Genomic DNA, 19,530 nt, shown 5'->3' with positions numbered 1-19,530 from the left:
TGTCCACCCTATCTGACCTGGTAGGACAGGTAGATGTCCTTAGGGAGAGGCAGTCCCACAGGTAACCTGGTCCTGTGCCATATAGGGCTTTAGAGGTAATAACCAACACCCTGAATTGCACATGGAAGGAAACTGAGAGCCACTGCAGCTCACGCAACAGAGGTGTTACATGGGTAAACCTAGGGGCACCTATCACTGCATGAGCTGCTGCATTCTGGACCACTTGTAGCTTCTGAGTGGGATTGTGATGCAGATAGTTAAATAATTATGGCAGTGACTTGGTTCTCAGAATCCTTGTTATCTATAGGATTTCACCACTACCATCTGCCCCCCAAACTAAGGAACGGATTGGCTATATTTCTTCTGTAAGATTTTTTTTTGATGTGATGTGTACCTCTGATTAGTTGTGCTGGAATTGAGAAATGTACTAAAGAGACAACCGTAACTTAAGAACAGATGGATGTTGGAAAACATTTAATAATTGTGAAGAATGAAAAAAAATAGACAACCACAGCCAACAATGTAGCCTGCAGCCCCTAACAGTCTCCACTGAAATTCAGCAGCACAATCAACACTTAATTAAGAAGTGGGGTCTCTGGCTATAAAAAGTTGCTTTTTCCTGCCCCAATTGTTGAGTTAGTCTTTGTGGCAGCTAATTTGATGGTTTTTCCTTGGCTTTGACAGGAAATAGTCAGGGGACTGAGAGTTCTAGTCCCGCCTAAGGCATGAAAGCCCACTGGGTGACCTTGGGCCAGTCCCTCTCTCTCAGCCGAGCCCACCTCACAGGGTTATTGTTGTGGGGGAAAATAGGAGGAAGAACATACATTAGTTATGTTCGCTGCCTTGAGTTATTTATAAAAATAATAAAGGCGGGATAGAAAATCTAAAAAAAAAGATTAGGATCAATAACGTGGATATAATCCGCTTTCCCCCCATTTCCTTATTACAGCATAAGCAGTTTTGTTTGTTCTACACCTTTTAGGTGACCAGTGCTCGGTGCAACTTTCTCATGAGACAAAAGAAGCTGTCAATTGAATCATTTGTCTTCGTACCCTATTTCTCTTCCTTCACATCTCTTCCAACCACGAGTAAGGAAAGGAAAAACATCGAGAGACCGACCGTTTTTAAAAAGGCCGAGCTCCAGCTCTGAGCAGCGCCGGGAGGCGGTGCCAAGTCTTGCTTTTAGTTCGCGCCGAGCGGCAACCAGAACCCGCCGCCCGGCGGGAGGAAACGAAGCGAGTAAGCGAGTAAGCCCGTGAGGGCGCGGGGTGGGGCCTAAGCTGGCTCCTGCGCTCCCCATTGGGCTGAGGGCCCGTTACTCAAAAGCGAAGCTTCAAAGCCCCAAAGGCGAAGCCCGCCCCCAACTCCCTTCTGTGAGATGAAAACTTTCTGGCAGCCTCGGTGGGTGGAGGGAAATAAAAAAAAAAGTTCAAGATGGCGGAAAATTTAAAAGGTGAGCGAAACTAGCAAGAGCGCGCTGGTCGCTGCGGCGCGAGGCGGCAAGGGTTGGGTTGAACAGGGAGAGCGAGGTGCCGCGAGGGAAGCAACCAGTTGGCGCCTCCGCCACGTTCTCACGGGCGCGTGGCGGAGGCGGCATTCGGCGACGACCGTTATTGGGGGGGGGGGAAGGAAGAGCGCGCGAGCCGGCGTACGTGGCGCGGCCGTCGGTTGCCTCTGGCCGCGAGCGAGGAAGTAATGAGCGCGCGGGGAACGAGAGAAAAGCGTGGATCCCACTGACTCGCGCGGCGAAAGTGGCTCCCTCCCCAAAGCTAACCCACGTTGACGATCTACAGTGATTTCTCTGTTGTATCCCCAGCAATGTTTCCTTGCTTCGTTTTCAAAGGAGACCCCGTTTTGTCTCCTTCGTTGATCCCTCTCACCTTTTGTCATGTGCTCTCCGTTCCTGGAACAACCTTGTCACGCATAATGTTCCCTTCCCGTCGAAGAGCACCTCTCTCTGCCGGAGAAAACTTTGTGCAACTCAGTTCTGGCATAAGTTTTCCTCAGAGAACGAATTTACTGAAGGCAATAATAATTTCAGGTTTCTGGCCTGTCAGACTTGATGGTCTTTCCCTAAAGCATATTTTGGCTGCTTTTCAGCTGAAAAGGCTTCCAGAGTGACTTTAAGATCCGTAATGAACAAGGCAGACCTATAGTCGAAAAATCTAATTTTTGTATGACACTCAGGCTTTAGAAATTAATACAGTACTGTGCTGCATAAACTCTACTTTAGGTAAGATTTATAGATCTTATAAATCTTTAGGTAAGATTTATAGATTCAATATAGTTGTTTGAAGATCCACAAATTTCAACATCTATCTGTTGAGAAGGATTGGAATTGAAACCACGTGGAGGTGTTAACCAGCAATTTATAGTAATTATTTTTCTTAGTTACATTATTTTATTAAGTTTATATTCATGCATTTTTGGTAGAAAAAAATACATGTGGTTGTATGCACCTCTTCCTGATAATCTTATGTTCAGTTTATAAGTTTAGTTTAGCAATTCTGAGAATGCCATCTGACAGTAACTAGGAGATAAGTGGTTTTTTAAATTCATATTTTGGAACTCCCTCCCTATGGAGATTTGGCCTGTCTCTTCCCTCCTGGTTTCAGAAGAACATTTAAGACTTGGTTTTTCCATCTAGCCTAGGATGAAGACATGCTTTGGCTGCTGGGATGAATTGGTAGATACGTAACTTTGGCTTTTTTTTAATCCTTTATGATACTGTTGAGCTTTTCAAAATTATTTTGTTCAGTGGGTTTATTTTTATTGCAGGTTCTTTCTTACAATGTTTTTGATTGTTAGCTGCTCAAAAGTCTATGGGAATGAGTGGCACAAGCATATTTTAAATAAATAAATGTAATAACATGTATATAAAAAAACTGTACACATGCTAGAGTACAGTATTTACAGTGTTGATGAGGCATCTCTTAGTACATGTGGATGTGTTTGAATGAAATGACTCTCATGCTGCTTACATTTCAATGTACGTACATAGTTCTTGCCTCTGGCACAAAATTAATAAGTTTATTTACATTTTGTTCTTTAAAATGCAGTTGTCACTACCAAGCTTAGATATGTTGTATTTTATAGCTTGTCCAAGAGTTTGGAGTAGACGACAGCATGCTAACTGTAGAGTCCTTGGTGCTCTCTGAGCTTGGTTGTTTACTTGCAGACGTTTCATTGCCAGACTAGGCAACATCTTCAGTGTGAGAAGGGAGAGGGCCTTGCTTTCTGTTTATATATAGTGGCTTGCCCTGCCTGTGTTGGTGAGGGTGTTGTTCTCTCCTTGGGAGTTCTTTGATTGGGCTGTTGTTTACTGTTTGATTGTTTGACTGAGTTGATAGTTCCTTGATTAGGGTATTGAATACTGCTTGATTGTTCTTCTGGTGGTAATCCTGGTGGTAATCTTTGCTTATCTTGGGTGTTGACTGCTGGCAAGGAGGTATTCTGGTCTTTTTGTTTCCTTTTTAGCTTTTTTATTGTGTCTTTTCAATGGTATATAAATATTGTTTATCTCCGTGTGCCTGTTGATGGCTGACTTGTCTGAGTGCCAAACTTCCAGGAATTCCCTAGGGTTTTTTGGATTTAGCTTGGTCTGGGATGCTCTGAGCACTGACAATGTTGCCTAGCTGGGCAATGAAACGTCTGCATGAAAACAACCAAACTCAGAGAGCACCAAGGACTCCACAATTCATCCCTGAGCTACATACAGTCTCTTTGAGTGTGCTAATTATAATCACTCCTCACCTTTATCCATCTGAAGTTGGTGCTAGCCCTTCATCTAATGTTATTAGCCTGGTAAAAAGAATTAGGATTCTGTAAGTGAAAAACAAACTATTTGAATAAACCAGCTTGATTTTGATACATGTAGGACTTGGTTATTCTAATTCTAGAGTACTAAATTTGAACCAGAGTGCTGGAAAGAAATTTCACTAAAATTATATAAGCTCCTGAACAGATTGTTCATTTAACAGTCTGTCCAGGATCTTAGCCCATTTTGGCAATTCCAGGGGGTTGTGAAAACAGAGAGTTATGTTCTGTACAGTACAAAGAATAACTCTTTGAAAGAAGTTTCTTGGGAAAACACCTTTTCATTTTTGGTTCTCTCTTTATAAAATGGGAAATAATTCTTTTTCTAGTTTTTAAGTATAATTTTAGGCTCTGAACAAAAAAAATGGCTTGGACATCTAAAGTTAAGCAGTTATTATTCATCAGGGGACTGTCTGTAGTGTACTGAAAAATTCCTTCATGTGGCTATTTTGAAATATTCTTCCTGCTATTCTCTGTGTCTCAAGAATGTGTGTCAGACTTAATATAAAGGAGGATTCTTCCTCTAATTATTTCGGTTAGCATGCTTTGCAGGGCTATCCAGGTAATCTGTTAGTCCTGTTTCAAAGTAAACTGTATATTTTAACAGTGAATGTCTACTCTTATCCTCTGTAGAATATACTGTTTGCTGCAAGTCAACTTGGTCCCATCTCCAGGATCTGTGTCGATTGGAGAAGGTGTGTTGCCCTACCTTGGGCATTACTAAAAAAAACCTCAGTGATTTTGAAGTAGAGTATCTATGTGATTATAAGAAAATCCGGGTGAGTTTCCAATTTTCCCATAGCTTTAGTCTTATTTCCTTTAAATGACCTTACATTAGTCTTCTCCAGCCCTCTGTTGACAGAGTATGTGTATTGACATTTTTCATAATCCATACTTTCCCTCTTTTTGCTCTCCCTCTTTTAACCAGTGTTCTTTTCCTTAAGGCATCTGGGGTGAGAGGATGGGATGGTGGAAATGCTACGTAATGTACCTGTATTATATCCTTGGATTTTTGTTTTAGTGACCAAATGTCATTTTCTGGAGTTTGTTCTGGGAAGAAAATTGTAATATTGTAGACTTACAGTATGCACTATTATTTTACTCAGGATGAGGAATTCTACCTGGTGAAGTGGCGGGGCTATCCTGATTCAGAGAACACCTGGGAGCCCCGAAAGAATTTGCGCTGTATCAGCATACTCAAACAATTCCACAGAGACCTAGAACAGGCATTGATCCGGCGTGGTAGCAAGTTCAAAAAGAATATGCGCTTACTTGACCAAGGAATTTCCAACTATTTGGTTCAGAAGGCCAAACAGAGGCGAGCTTTGCAGCATTGGGAATATGAGCTTAATGCCAAGCGCAACCACAAGGGACGAATTGTGGTAGAAAATGAGGTGGACTTGGATGGGCCTCCCCGGGACTTTGTCTACATCAATGAGTATAAAGTAGGGGAGGGTATCACTCTCAACCAGGTGGCTGTAGGCTGTGAATGCTCAGACTGTCTGTCAGAAGCAGCAGGAGGTTGCTGTCCTGGTGCCTCACACCATAAATTTGCCTACAATGAGTTGGGCCAAGTGAAGATCAAGGCTGGCATGCCCATCTATGAGTGCAATTCTCGTTGCAGCTGTGGCATTGATTGCCCAAACCGTGTAGTACAGAAAGGCATTCGTTATGACCTTTGCATTTTCCGGACAGATAATGGACGTGGCTGGGGTGTACGTACATTGGAGAAGATCCGCAAGCACAGCTTTGTCATGGAATATGTTGGAGAGGTAAGGCTGAGCCAGTATGATACATAAACTTTGTTACAATTCAGGATGCAGATGGAATCCGCTCCAAGTTATACCAGATGAAATAGGTAACAGCTGTATAGTTATAATTCTGTATTCAAAGCAGACTAGATACACACACTGCTAACCATGGTTTGCTTAACAAGTCATATTGGCTTGTTTAATTTCAATTTTACATGCATCTGGGGAAAGGTGTCTGCTCTCCTTGTAATTTGTATGATTCAACTAACTGGAAAGAAAAGAAAAATTAATATACAGATCTTGTGTTTGATACTTTGTGAGCCAGACATTGATTTGGTATACCTACTAGTAAAGTTTCTCCCTAAAGTCTTAGTTCTCTTTCCGATTTTGTGTCACATTATTGCTGTCCATCTGAAAACTTACATCTGTTTAAATCAAGCAATCCTTTTTCTATTGTCAGGTGTATATATAGCATTTAAGTTTCCTTTGTCCATTAGATTGCTGAGTTATGTGCATTTTGTATTTGTATTAGTATAAACTCTCGTAAGGTAGTTTAAGGATCATGTCACTGAATAGTGTGATTTTTTTAAATAGGTAAGCTATTATCAGCAAAGAAGGCAATACTGAATAAATGTCAACTAATAATCTCAGTTATGTTAGTAGTGAAAAGCACACCGGAACGTGGTGGGCACTTCAGTGGTAGTTGAGAGATATTTTGGAGCCTCCTGCTGGACATTTGTGGCATGGAGGGGCTTGAATGGATGAAGCTAGTACAACAAACCTGGCCAACAAATTGTGTGAGGTGAATGAATTCACTTATCATACAATACAGTTCAAATGAAGTCATTTAATTCATTTGAACTGTAACAATTTGATGATCAAGGTAGAGAGTTTATATTCTATGGGAATTTGGGAGTATTTTCAAATCTTTGCATTAATCAAAGTGATAACTAAACACAGGATTAAACATTTAGAGTGTATGAGTAAGGATGTACTCAGCACAGCAACTGAAGAATATTAGAAAAAACCTGGAAATCCAAAAATGCAGAGAGGAATAATCTGATATAACTCACAAGCAAAAGTAGACTTTTTCCTATGATTTTTTCCACATCATTCCCAGATTATCACATCAGAGGAAGCTGAGCGACGGGGTCAGATCTATGACCGACAGGGTGCCACTTATCTGTTTGACCTGGACTACGTTGAAGATGTATACACAGTAGATGCTGCCTATTACGGCAACATTTCACATTTTGTTAATCACAGTGTAAGTGCAATAAATAATGAGGAGGGAGCCATGTATTCAATAATGTTCAGTGCAAGATTTATTTCACTTTCCACTGAACCTGGCATTCTCTGCTTCCAGTGCAACCCCAACCTACAGGTGTACAATGTTTTTATTGAAAATTTGGATGAACGGTTGCCACGCATTGCTTTCTTTGCTACTCGATCTATCCGAGCTGGTGAAGAGCTCACCTTTGACTATAATATGCAAGGTAAGAAAGGACATGCTGGAGAAATTTGGGGAGAATTTGAGATAGCTTGCAATTTGCTGCAGTAGACTTGGGGGACAGGAGGACTGAAGTTCCTATTTTTATTCTGGTTGGACTTTTTCTTTGATCTAAAAACTGTTTGCTTTGTTATGTGAAAGTTGATTCTGGTTTTATCTCTTCTGAAAGTGGTATGTTGTTAAGTTAAAGGAACAAAGTTATTTCAAGTTTAGTCAATGAGCAAATAAGTAGTTGCGTTGTCAGATGTAGAGACAACTTTTGTGAAATTTGATGCTAGATAAATCTCTTCCACAGTGGATCCAGTAAATGCAGAAAGCACATGGATGGACTCTAATTTTGGCCTAGTGGGAAGCCTGGCTGGCTCACCGAAGAAGCGGATGCGAATTGAGTGTAAATGTGGCACAGAGTCTTGTCGGAAATATCTTTTCTAGTTCCCTGCTAGCTTTTCTTGGAAGATGCCTGGTGAAGCCTGGATTGGAAACCCAAGCTGGCTGTTGTTGAAAGATTGCAGACAGAGGGTAAGAGTCAGGAACTTACCTGCTTGAAAAACAAACGATAAAGACTAGAGCTGCAAGAGGGCAGTTATCTGCATTTCTTGTGCTATTACAGCACCGACTTGGCTGCTTCTGACTGCCTGATCAAAGTATTCTTATGGAAACATGGGTGGGGGCAGTCTTTTCAGTAGGTGGACAGGTTGCTTGACTTTCAAACTTGCTGCTGAGATGCTGGCTGGAAAAACTACAGCATAGAACAGAACTCCCCTCATACGTCTGTGCATATCTTATTTGAACCTCAGCTATTTTACTATTACCATTTTAAAGCCTTGAGTACAAGGACAAAGAACTGGCTAATTTTCAAAGTTTTTTTTTTCTGAAGGACAGAAATCTTGATTTTCTATAAGAAGCACTTCCTTACCACCTTACTGGTAGGTGGGAAAACAAAGCTGTTTTCTTCCCCCTGTGCACAGACTTCGTATTACCTCAGTGTGCCATATGACTGCTGTCCACCTTTACATCATTTCTACTTGAAATCGCACTTAAAAACCATCATGGAGTTAAGCTCTATGCAACCTGGAAAACCACAATGTCATATTTTTTAACTGATGCATTTGTTTTTAAAGAAAATGTTTTTAAATTTTTTTAATGGGTTGGGGCAAAAACTAGCTTTGGGAGATAGTTGTATTTTGGAAGATGTTATGAAGTTCTTGAATTAATGACTGATGAACTAAATTAACTGGCTGGATTCTTTATTTTGTGTTTTATGACTTTTTTTAATGCAGTAATAATGTGAAGAGAATGGAGTTCAGAGGCAACTTTCGTTTAACAGATATGGGAGATAAATGTAATAAGAGTTCCAGATCCAATTCGCTTGCTTTTGGACTTCTTCAGGAGCTTTTATAACTTTGAAAGGTGGTATTAATTGTAGAGCAGGAACACTTGTGTTTGGCACAAGGAAGTGAGGTTTATAACAACAAGAGAAATTAAACTTAAATTTATCTTGTTATTATAATAAATCAGAATAATGGAAGAGAACATTTAAGCCATTGAGTCCAAGCCCATACTCAGCCCTGACAACTATTTATCCAACCTTTGCTTGCATATATCCAGTGAAAGGGAGTCCACCATTTTCTAGGATAATAGGTTCCATTGTTGAATGCTCTTACCTTTAGGAAGCTTTCCTGACATTTCAACTGGAAGATGCCCTCCAGTGACTTTAAACCAATTATTTCGGGTCCTTTTCCTCAGACAATAGGAAACAGGTTATGACCTCCTGTTAGCACACTGCAAGTACCAGCAGCTGTATTTCAAAGAGTAGCAGAATGTGATTTAAGTACATTTTAATGTTTTTTTTACAATTAAATATTCAGATGTCATTGTATTGTCTTTATCTGAATATACTCATTTTGGTAGGTAGTCTTAATCTAAGCAGGGGTGGACCTCTTTATTGGGGACCACACTTTTTACTTTAAAAAGATACCTCTGAGGATCACAGTGATGCAGAGAAATCAAAGCTGAAATTCTGTACTTCTTGGGAGCAGAGGGAACTGCTTCAAGTAGATGCATTAACCTTACAAGAGGTTAAGTATATTTGTTTTACAGCTTTAATTCTTTAAAAGGAGAAATGCTGAGAAAAACTGATTTTTGTACTGCTGAAATTCAACAGTTTTAGAGCTTGGAGACTGCAACAATTAGGCAGGCTTACCCTCACTTTCCTTGATTATAGCAGCATCATATATATGCATAGTCATTAACACATTTTTGTAGTATATCCAAGTTCACAGAAAATATTTTTCAAAAAATGATTTGACCATATTTAAAATATAGATTTCTATTATCTTGAGAAGAGTATATTAACAGTTGAAGATGATGCACAAAAAGGTAGTCAAATAATTGGGGGGTTGGGTACCTCTATTAAAGAGAAGCTAAAGGAGAGATGAATAGAGTGTTCTAAAACTGGGAAAAAAATGCAAAATGAGTGCTCTGTAAATGTTTTGAATTTGAAATGTTTCATACATGATATAGCTCTTTGATGCTATTCTGATCATCCTGCAAATGTCCCAATTTTGAAACACTTCCAGGTTGTTAAACAGTGTCAAAAAACTTTTGGTAAAGTTGGGATTACCCGTTTAAAATCTGAAATGATTTACACACCTGTAATTAGAATAACATTCTGTATGGAATAAAGAAACTTGAATAGAGACAGCCCCCTCTCAGAACTAGAACCCTGGGATATCCAATTAGACAGGACCTTTAGGGCAGGTTGCTGGGCCTGCGTAACACACAGAATTAATCTCTTTTCTAGAGTTGTACAATACACTGAATCATAAACTAACCAAATAAGTTGTTTTTGTTAAGCCACAGCAATACTAACCAAAGTCAAATATAACTAAGCTTAGCATGTTGTGTGAATGCAGTCATTAGATTTTTAACACATGTTATAGAATTTGGTTCCGCAAGATGTGTGAGTGCTACCAACTTACCCTATCTTGGAAAGGAATTGTGCTCATTGTTGAAGATAAATCACCTTTGGTTATAGCAACTTACGCTATCAGCAGATCTTGAGACATTGTTCCTCTGAATACATCCTCTCCAGCAACTAGTGAGACCACTGATTTCATGTTGTCCTTGTGTTTTTCTGGGATATATTTTGTACATGAAAAGGTGAAAGGTGAAAGGTCCTCTGTACAAGCACTGAGTCATGTCTGACCCTTTGGGGGGATGCTGCTTTCGCAAAGTTTTCTTGGCAGACTATAAGGTAGGATGTTGCAGAAGTCTGATCCATTAAGACTGATAAAGAGCATAGAGTGACTGTCATGGGCTGAAATTCAGTAACCACTCAATACTTCTGAAGCAGGACACCAGACATCTTGATGGCCTCCCCTTCCCTGAAAAGCCCCTGTGGAAGACATCAGCTTTCTGTTTAAATAAGAGCAGTTTAAATGGTAGACTGCAGTTACAGTTTATTAGAAATACAGCTATATTATCTGTTAGAAAAACATACCTTTACCTAAACATACAGTACTTATGATTTCTGTTTGAAGGTCCCATGCTACTTTACATTGTTAACTTTATACTTTTTTCAGCCTAACATAAATAACCTTCTTCTAGGACTAAACTCTTTTATATATTTCAAACAACATTACCACATAATCTCTTAATCTTTTCAACTCTGCTTAAGGCTCTGCAACTTCCATGCTACAAAGATATGACTGGCTTGCATGTCCATGGATATGATCCCCTTAGCTCAATTCATACTTCTTGATAAGATTACCTAATTGTACTACTGTATCTCTGTCTGATCTTCTCTGCCAGGTATCTGCCTAAAAAACCTATCTGGCTAAATGCCACCTGCTATTTTTTCCCGTGACAGTGAATTTAGAAAGAATTTCTTCTTGTGCACAAGAGAGAGAACAAAGCTAAAGAAAAACTAACAGCCACAATACAAAAAGTTCAATACAACTACCCTTCCCCTTTTATCCCAATTTCATGCATGCTGTGAAAGATGTGACAAAAAATCATTTTTCAATTTAAGTAGACCCATTCCAGAGCTTCATTTCTAAGAAAACTTGTTTCTGCAGCTAGGCATCAGGAATATGCTAACTATTTTGGTAGATTCCAGACACGTAACTAGTAACGTGGAATTAAATGTGAAATTAAATGCTCTGTTCATATCTGTGGCTTTCATACACAAATGCTATACGAGGAAGATACTTTGTCAACCTGTTCTTGAGAAACATGCTAAAGCAAATATCCTACTATATAAACAAACAAATCATTCTAATATATTGAAGAGCAGTCTGTGCACAAATTTAAAGCTGCAGAAGTTCACAAATTCAGTAACAACACAGGTTGATCCTTCTTAATAGAGGCAGGTGTTTTTCCTCATCTTTGATGTCCTTTGTGTTCCATTATAATGAGCATGGTATTTTAATCCATGGTGTAAAATTTATTTCCAGGAAGAAATGGGGCCACTGTTCATACAGCTTCATGCTATCTAGGAAAAGACTGGTATTAAATGGGATTGAAACCAAGTTAGGTTTCATATTCTTGAGTCAGAAAAGAACCCTTGAAGTCCTAAACGTTTTTATACCAACTGATAAGCAGTTCCTGTAACACAGTTGGCCACCTTTGCTTTCAGCAAATGATCCTGGCAAAAGAACAGTGTAATCTGGATGGTAAAGTCCATTAAACCACATTTCACAGGATTAAGTAGAATCCTTTGCATGCTATACAAAATCTCACCAACTGAAAAGGACAAAAGCAGTGGTCTGAATGGAAGTATGCTCGATATGCTCCAGGCTGAAGAAGATATAAACCAACAATATGAAGAAATATTGGATCCTTTAATCCTCCTTTAGGACTCCCATCCTCCTCACAGCTGTGTTTCGTATGTATTTTTCCTTGCGCTTGTCACTGGAAAATATGCTACTTCTGTTCTCTTTTCCAGACAATAACCATGCCTTTAGCATCACTGGATGCCAAGAGACTCTCATCACAGTTAAAGCTGACATCCAAGACTGCAGCACTATGACCTTGAAGTTTGTTAACGATAGCCTTGGTGGCGCGTTCCACATCAAAGAAATACACACACATATCTTCACTTCCAGTCACTGAAATGCACAAAAATAAATTATTAGAATAAAACCTTCATTAAATATAGGCCCTTAATAAAGGAGGGGTCTGCAATTGCATTTTATTCTGTCTAACCCTGCATTAGTTATAGAGGAAATCATGTGAAATGGGAAAATTAAAAGCATGGAACTATGAGAAACTACAGAGAACTGGCTCTGCTACATTCTTTTCCCAACTACAGAACGGCCCTACAGGCATCATACCAATGCAAGCGCCTTGACGGAAAGACATTAGGGGGCAGAAAATGCTGTGGACAGGATGTGAGCTCTGCTGTATTTGGAAACTTCTCTTAAGCTGCAGCGTTCCTTCATTATCCACTACCCTGTCAGGAAGAGTAAAAGGAGCAGTGTAAGCGCATATTCATTCATTCATTCATTTGCACCCTCAAATGGGAGGTCATTAATATTCTGCATATACAAATAAAGCACAAGTCTTTTGGTGCAATAGCATCATACCTATATAACAATAGCTTGTTAATACATGCATTGATGAGGAGAGAGGGGTCCCGTGCTTCTCTGCTGATCCAGGAACGGGCTGAGATACTGGTGATAGAACTTCCCTCATTAACCACTAGGCGTTTGGCTTTGGTCAGTTTTCCTGCAAAAGTGACACGAAGCAGAAGCTGTGTCTGATCCAAAGCGGGCTGCAGCTAATCTCTGCAAGCTCCTCTTGGAAACTCACCTGTGGCCATGTCAAAGAGGAATGAGAATATGCTGCCTTTGTCATCTCCCGCCCAAAGGATACGCCCAGGGGAATCGAAGGAGAGAGAGAGGACTCGGCCTGTTAGTTTGCTTGAGCCACCCTTCGCTTTTTTCCCTGTTGAGATGTTCATCACATGAAGGTTGTGTTTTCCATTCCCCACCTCATGGACAGATAGAGAGATCATTTTTGTAACTATTCCATTAAGCAGAACATGAGAAACTAGCAACATAAACAGAATGGGAATTGGGAGTTATCTCACAGTCCCCCTCCCCTATCTTACTTCACAAGGGAGTCGGAATAACTTGGGGGAGGGGGAATTTAATATTTATACTTCTTATAACTAGACCCCTTTCCTCTTCCCCGCCTCCGCCCGCCCATTAGAGACAGATGAGCATCCATGCTTTTAAATCCTTCAATGCATTCCTTGTTTGGGAATAAGGTGAGTAATAAACTCCGGTCCGACAGAAGCTAGTGTTTCTGGGATGACAAAGGCCCAATATCTCAGTGTACTTGCTCAGGTGCAGAAAAGAATAGCATATCCTTGTCACTGCACTTCACTCACCACTGTGAGATTATTGTTCATTGGCTGAAAAGTACAGCAAAGTAGCTCAGAAGCGTCTGGATCTGGGATTTCCCGGATACACTTGCCATCTTCTGTAGCCCAAATGCGCATTGTGGCATCAAGTGAAGTGGAAACAATAATGTCATTGGAGAGAGACCAAGCAAAGTCAGATACGCCACGGCTGTGTCCTTTCAGCACTCGAAGCACCACAGGGGGAGTGGGTACTAACTGACACACTGAAATGGTGCCATCTAGAGAGCAGCAGGCTAGTAGGTGTTTGTCATCATTGGCAAACTGAACTTTAGGCACTGAGGAAAAAGGGATCGGGGGGAGAAAAATTCATGATTAGATTGATATTGGACTCTCCTGAGTCTTATATTCTGGATTATTTTTCTGTGCTTTAGCTATAGATGTCCCTCCATGATTCCTTCTTGTGTCAATACAATTATCGAACTAATTGAGGAGTACCAATAGAAGAGAATATACGTAACTCAGGGTTGGACTGTGGAGTCCTTAGTGTCCTCTGAGCTAGGTTGTTTCCTTGCAGACACTTTGTTACCCAACTAGGTAACATCTTCAGTGCTAGAAGGGAGTGGGGTTTGCTCTTTGTTTATATACAGCTGCTCAGAGAACACCAAGGACTTCATATAATTGAGTATTTTTTGAGTAGTGTGGTGGGACAAAGAGGGCACTCTGCTAAGTTACCAGACTTCAACATCTTAAGCGTGCAGTTACCAGCATTGATTGCAACCCTGATATTAGCCTTCCTCAACTAATGTGGCCACTGCTGAGAATTCTGGACAGCAGTGGAGTTTTGGGGAGAGCTGCTATAAAGTCTTGCCCAATGTTCCATTTCCCATAGTTCTTATTCTTATCCAGAAAAAGGTAGGAATCATAATAACCTCTTTTCTTGGACAAGGGACTTGATCAATACTTAGCAGATATCTTTTTTTGCAAATAATGATGTGGTTCATTATATACATGCCTGCTAATCCGTTGACAACAGACAAGAGAGAGATGCTTAGCAATGCCTTTATGTGGTTCATTACTATATTCTTCCTCTACTCACCAGCTTCATCCACATGCTGGTCAAAGATATGGTACATGCCAGCAAAGGCATAGTTCTCACTTAGTGTAGTATCCCCAGCCATAGCACGACTGGCTTCTGCCACTGAAGTGGGGACAACACTACCTGGAGATCTAAGAAAGACATAAGGACAATATAAATCGATACATCAGGAACTTAATTTTCAGCAGAAATGGGGTACAGGCAAAACAAAACCACAGAACCTTTGTTCTTCGATAAAATGTACTGGAGTCACATTATTCAAAGTCTTGACTACCACCAGTCTTTCCTGATTAAAACTTGCAAACAAAGTAACTGGCATGCAGCAAGTGAGCAGACTGAGAGGAACCTGGGACCTTTATCTCCAGTCAATCCTCTGTTGGCTTTATACCTTTCATCATAGACAGCTCGGTTCATTTGAGCCTGCAGCTGGTAGGAACCTCGGCTGACAGAGCGGCGGTGGCCTCGGGCACCCAGTGCTCTCGGGTCGTCATCAAAATCCTATTGTTACAACACATAATTTTACATTTTAAGACAGGAAGGAGCTGGAGGACACATTGCAGAGGAACATTGTGCAGAGGGAAGAAATGGCAAAGCTTGTCCTGAGGGATTCTGGACAGGAAGTGACAGCAATGAAACTTCAGTGCTGTAGTAGGTAACAGGGTATTGACAAAGTTCTGTCTCCCCCTTCCATCTCCCCAATTCTGGAAATATGTGAATAATTTCTAAGAAACAAGATACTACTTCCTTAATCATTCCAAGAGGTCTAGGATTACATTTTTTTCTTGTTAACCCAATCTCTTTGAAACACGGAATCAGAATTATGCAAGAGTGATTAAATGTAAGTAAGTTTTCCAAGCTTCAGTTTTTAAAAAAATGCATTCTCCCTATCAAATAGACTGATTACCCTCTGGCTATTTTTAAGATACAAAAACCTCAGCACCTCCATGCGATCAAGTGTAGTGCGACTGCTTCGGACAATACTGTTGCTGTAGGCTCGAAAGCTGCTCTGTTCTGAGAGGGGGCCGTAGCGCTGGGCCAAAAGCTGACTGCGTAGCCGCAGGTATTGCTTACGAAGCAGGGGGTCGAAGCCTGCTTTTGCGTTGTCCCGCAGCAGCTGGCTTCGTCGGCGGATGTATTGTGTACGGAACTGAGGGAAGTTTGGGGTGCGGTATGCGTTGTACCTGCAAGACAGGATGATGCATTAGCTGCCTGAAATCTCACCAATAGTATCCTTGCTGAGCTTAACCTTCTTCTCTTTCGCTTAGCAACACTCTGAGTTTCTGCTAACTGAGAGAGTATAAGATTCTCTGCAGCACAAAACCCCATGCTCATCTCAGTAGTCCTGTAATCACATGTCAGTATGCGTTTAAGTCCACTAAATGAAAAGCATTTGAACATTTAGAATAAAATTCCATTACTAAGTCCCGTAGTAAGAACCAACCAAAAATTCTCTCTCTCAAATGATAACACTACCTTTGTTCTCAAAAATCAAGATAGCAAAGAGCTTCTTTTCCCATCTCTCAGATCATGTCCTCAATGTTGATTTAATTCCTAAACTCATAGTATGGTACTAAACAATAAACAATAATCAGTTCATAGGAATAAAATCTCAAGACAAATGTATGAAGTTGTGTTCTCAATAATGTACTTCCCTGAACAGCAACTAAGAACAATGTGTCCCATACTCTTGACTTATTTTATTTATTTGTATGCATGCATGCTAGATTTATATCTTGCATTTTTTGTTCAGGAGCTCAAGACAATACACACAGTTCTTCCCCCATTTCTCCCCAAAATAACAATCCTGTGAGGTAGGTTGGGCTGAGAGAGAACAACCAGTCCAATGGGAGGTTTCATGGCTAAGGGTATGTGAGCCTGGGTCTTGCATGATGCCAGTCCAGCACCTTAACCACTACATCATACTGGTGCACTGCCGTTTCCCTGTTGCTCAAGCCACCTGTGCATGCTGTAAAGGAGCCTCACCGTGCATCTACAGCCAACACTTGCTGCCACACTGCTGCCATGCCCCACACCACCACTGGCTGCTCAGGGGAGCTGCTAACTGGGTGCCTGCAGTCAGAAGGGTACAAAAAGCTGAGGGTCAGAGATGGGTTTAAAATGGGAAACAATGTAATATAGTTCAATTTTTCAAAATGCAAGTTTCAGCCCTACAAATAGCTAGGTCCAAAGCATTTATTCAGGATGCCCAGCTTTAAATTTGTTAAATTTGAGTAAAACCAACAGCTAGAGAAAACAGAAAATGTACATCCCACTGCATTACAGGAATTCTATGACTGGCTTTTATAAACCCATATCAACAAATGACAAGTCACTAACATTAATGGCAAATTTTTAGTGGTATAGAACTTTCTGCAGAATACCAATTGTAAATCTCAGAGTTATCATCATTGCACATTCCCACTCCCACCTCCACCCTGGAAGAAAGATTTTACACTAGGAGCCAGGATGTTCCTTCCACATACTGGCAACTACAATATAGGAGTAGATGGAGGCCTGAAATTTTTGCATGGTTCTAGAACAGCAATAACAAAACTGATTCAGGCCTATCTCTTCCACATTTATGAGTGTTGGTCTAACGCATCTGGAGGAATCAGGTTTGGAAGACTGCATAAAAGAATCTACACTTCACTGTAAAGGTAATCTTCACACCACAGTGGGGCAAAAGGCAGCGGGTTCCACCTCCAAATTTAGGAACTTAGTCACTCTTACAAGAGCATATCTAAATTAGTCAAATCCAGGCCTCCGTAGGGCCTTATGTGATCTCTACCATCTCTTCTGAAAGCAGCCCAAATGAGAGGGGGCAAAAGGGCAGATACTCTAATGTGTTATTATTCTACCAATGAGAGGTAATGCTCTAGTCGATTGGGGGAGCGGGAGAAAGATGGAATAATGCCCAAGGGTTTTTATGGGAAGACAATCATGGTGATCCTGTTACATGGAAGAGGAAGGAAGGAGCGATGCTTTTCATGGTAGTTTAGAACAGCGTTGATATTTTTCCGGCGCCATGAGGAAGAGAAGCGAGAAGGCTTCAGTTGTGTAGAGCCGGGAGGGCGCAGGAAAGAGACCTTCCAAAGGTGGCAAAAACCACCAGGTCTCCATGGTGACCACATCATTAGAAAGGAGAGGCCAAAAGACGGTGGAGAAGCATCAAGACTGGCTTGTTTCCATGGCGACAGGCCCCGGGATGGTTATTATGGGGTGCCTGCGGAGAATCAGCCGGGGCACGGCTGCAACCTGAAAGGTTTCAGGAAAGTTGCGTCAGGACCGTACCTGGAGCGGCTCCCGGTTTCTCAAACCTGGCGGCGGCGGCGGCAGCGGCGGCAGCAGCGAGAACATCGGAAGGAAAAAAGAAGAGGAAGGGAGGCGGAGCCCCGATGGCTTCAGCCCAGCAGCAGCGGCGCATGCGGGGCGCCTCCATCCCCTCCCTCTGGGCGCGCCAAGGAAGTGCCGAGTCTCCGTAGGAGGGAGCGAGGGAGGGAGGGAGCGAGGGAGAAGAGAGGAAGACTGGGAGCGGGAAGTTGGGGGTAACGCCGGTCGCGATTGCGCGCCTCCTCGAAACAGTGGCCGCAGACAAGCCAAGGGGGAGATACTGAGAAGGACTGGAATGATTCACAAGGCTAGAAATCATGCATATTCCACTTAAAATTTATTTTTAACATTATCCTTTGGGTGAATGAGAGCCCTCCGGAGAAAAATAGCAAGGAAGCACAATTCACACGGATGGCCATAGGGCGCTGGTTGCCCGGTCTGCGAAGTAGAGCAGTCATAGTCGTCTGAATCTGATCTAGAAATGCCAGGCTTTACATATATTTACATATATCACATAGCAGATATCAAAGATACAGGAACCTAGTATTTTCCAGTATAATGAATCATATGGGAATTCTGCACCCTACCTCTTGAGGGATCTCGTTACAGGTTCTACCTCAAATTATGTGGGAAGGTAGCAGAAGTCTGTTTTTTTCTAGTAAAAGAGAAAGGAAAAAACTGGGTCCTCCTTTGTTCAACCAGGGAGCCAACCGTGTCAACAGTGGTAAGATACTTCTGCAAAGCTTGGCAAATTACCCACTTAAGGAGGACTCATAGTCTCATAGGGAACTTACTGGAATTTCCTCCAGCCTCGAGTGTCACAGCTACTGCCACTCACATTAGTCTTGTTCTGCTTATTGACTGTCCCAGCCATTGCTGATTCAGATTCCAGGGAAGCCACTATACCTGCTAGGCTGCAATCTGGGCCTTTATAGAGAGGGTGGAGTTGTTTTCAAAATCCAATAAAAAGGAACAGGGCAAACTTTATTCCTGATGTGTTTTTCTCTTTACTTCAACTAGAGCACCTGATATTAAACTAGTTATATTAATCTCCTACAGCTCCACCCATCCCCCATATCTAGTGAATCACTCCCACCCTATACCCACTTTTTCAAATAGAGTCTCACTGGTTTTCAGTATTTATCCACAAGCATCCAGATCCCCAGAAAGGCAAAGGCATAGCTGAAGTTTACACATTAGTTACACCATGCCTACCCCCCTCCCCCACCCCCAACAATGTCTTAGAGACAAAAGCAGAGTTCAGTGCTTTTCACTCAACTTATTTCCAGCATGGACTGAAATGGAGAACCAGTACTTCCATGACTGGAATTCTCCCCCATTCTTCTCTCCCAATTCTTGACTGGGAGTAAGCCAGATTCTTCCAAACTTGTGTCCTCCAGAGGGATTGGACTACAGTGCCAATCACCCCCACCCAGTCACAATGGGAATTGTAGTCCAAAGTATATCGAGAACACCTGGTTGGAAAAGTCTGAAACTTTAAAAAAATATCCTATGGATATAGAATCTGGAACTTTAAAAATATCCAGAGAGCTGAGTGGTAAGTAAAATGCGACTTAGACACCACTAAGTAAGTGAAGTCTCCCTCAGTCTATGCAGTTCTCTTGGCCACCCAACAGAAGTGGTTTGCCATTACCTT

The 19,530-nt window shown here is 41.4% G+C and overlaps 2 protein-coding genes across 2 annotated transcripts; one reads left to right on the top strand and one right to left on the bottom strand.

Annotated features, from left to right (window-relative positions):
* Window positions 1-1,281: 1,281 nt before the first annotated feature.
* On the top strand, window positions 1,282-8,337 carry SUV39H1 (SUV39H1 histone lysine methyltransferase). Its single transcript, XM_063294090.1, has 6 exons — window positions 1,282-1,453; window positions 4,450-4,595; window positions 4,923-5,588; window positions 6,688-6,834; window positions 6,934-7,063; window positions 7,373-8,337. Exons 1-6 carry the CDS (start codon window positions 1,435-1,437, stop codon window positions 7,507-7,509), a joined length of 1,245 nt encoding a protein of 414 aa, XP_063150160.1. The 5' UTR covers window positions 1,282-1,434; the 3' UTR covers window positions 7,510-8,337.
* A 2,181-nt stretch (window positions 8,338-10,518) lies between these two features.
* WDR13 (WD repeat domain 13) lies at window positions 10,519-17,932 on the bottom strand. Its single transcript, XM_063294089.1, has 10 exons — window positions 17,835-17,932; window positions 16,527-16,613; window positions 15,484-15,724; window positions 14,932-15,041; window positions 14,544-14,674; window positions 13,475-13,782; window positions 12,892-13,072; window positions 12,666-12,807; window positions 12,414-12,532; window positions 10,519-12,188 (listed from the first exon to the last, which is right to left on the bottom strand). The coding sequence occupies exons 2-10, from the start codon at window positions 16,565-16,567 to the stop codon at window positions 12,004-12,006; spliced, it is 1,458 nt and encodes a 485-aa protein (XP_063150159.1). The 5' UTR covers window positions 16,568-16,613; window positions 17,835-17,932; the 3' UTR covers window positions 10,519-12,003.
* Window positions 17,933-19,530: the final 1,598 nt, after the last annotated feature.

Source organism: Candoia aspera, chromosome 2 (genome assembly GCF_035149785.1).
Source record: "Candoia aspera isolate rCanAsp1 chromosome 2, rCanAsp1.hap2, whole genome shotgun sequence".
In the NCBI taxonomy this organism is placed as follows: Eukaryota; Metazoa; Chordata; class Lepidosauria; order Squamata; family Boidae; genus Candoia; species Candoia aspera.
This window is presented reverse-complemented; position numbering and strand designations above follow the sequence as displayed.

Excerpts from the sequence above, each read along its gene's own strand:
- SUV39H1 (XM_063294090.1), top strand. Across the intron at positions 4,596-4,922 it reads GTGATTATAAGAAAATCCGG|GATGAGGAATTCTACCTGGT; the intron begins GTGAGTTTCCAA and ends TATTTTACTCAG. Across the intron at positions 6,835-6,933 it reads CACATTTTGTTAATCACAGT|TGCAACCCCAACCTACAGGT; the intron begins GTAAGTGCAATA and ends CTCTGCTTCCAG.
- WDR13 (XM_063294089.1), bottom strand. The coding sequence starts at position 16,567 with ATGGCAGCAGTGTGGCAGCAAGTGTTGGCTGTAGATGCACG. Across the intron at positions 12,533-12,665 it reads AACAAGCTATTGTTATATAG|GGTAGTGGATAATGAAGGAA; the intron begins GTATGATGCTAT and ends TCTTCCTGACAG. Across the intron at positions 12,189-12,413 it reads CCGTCAAGGCGCTTGCATTG|TGACTGGAAGTGAAGATATG; the intron begins GTATGATGCCTG and ends TGTGCATTTCAG.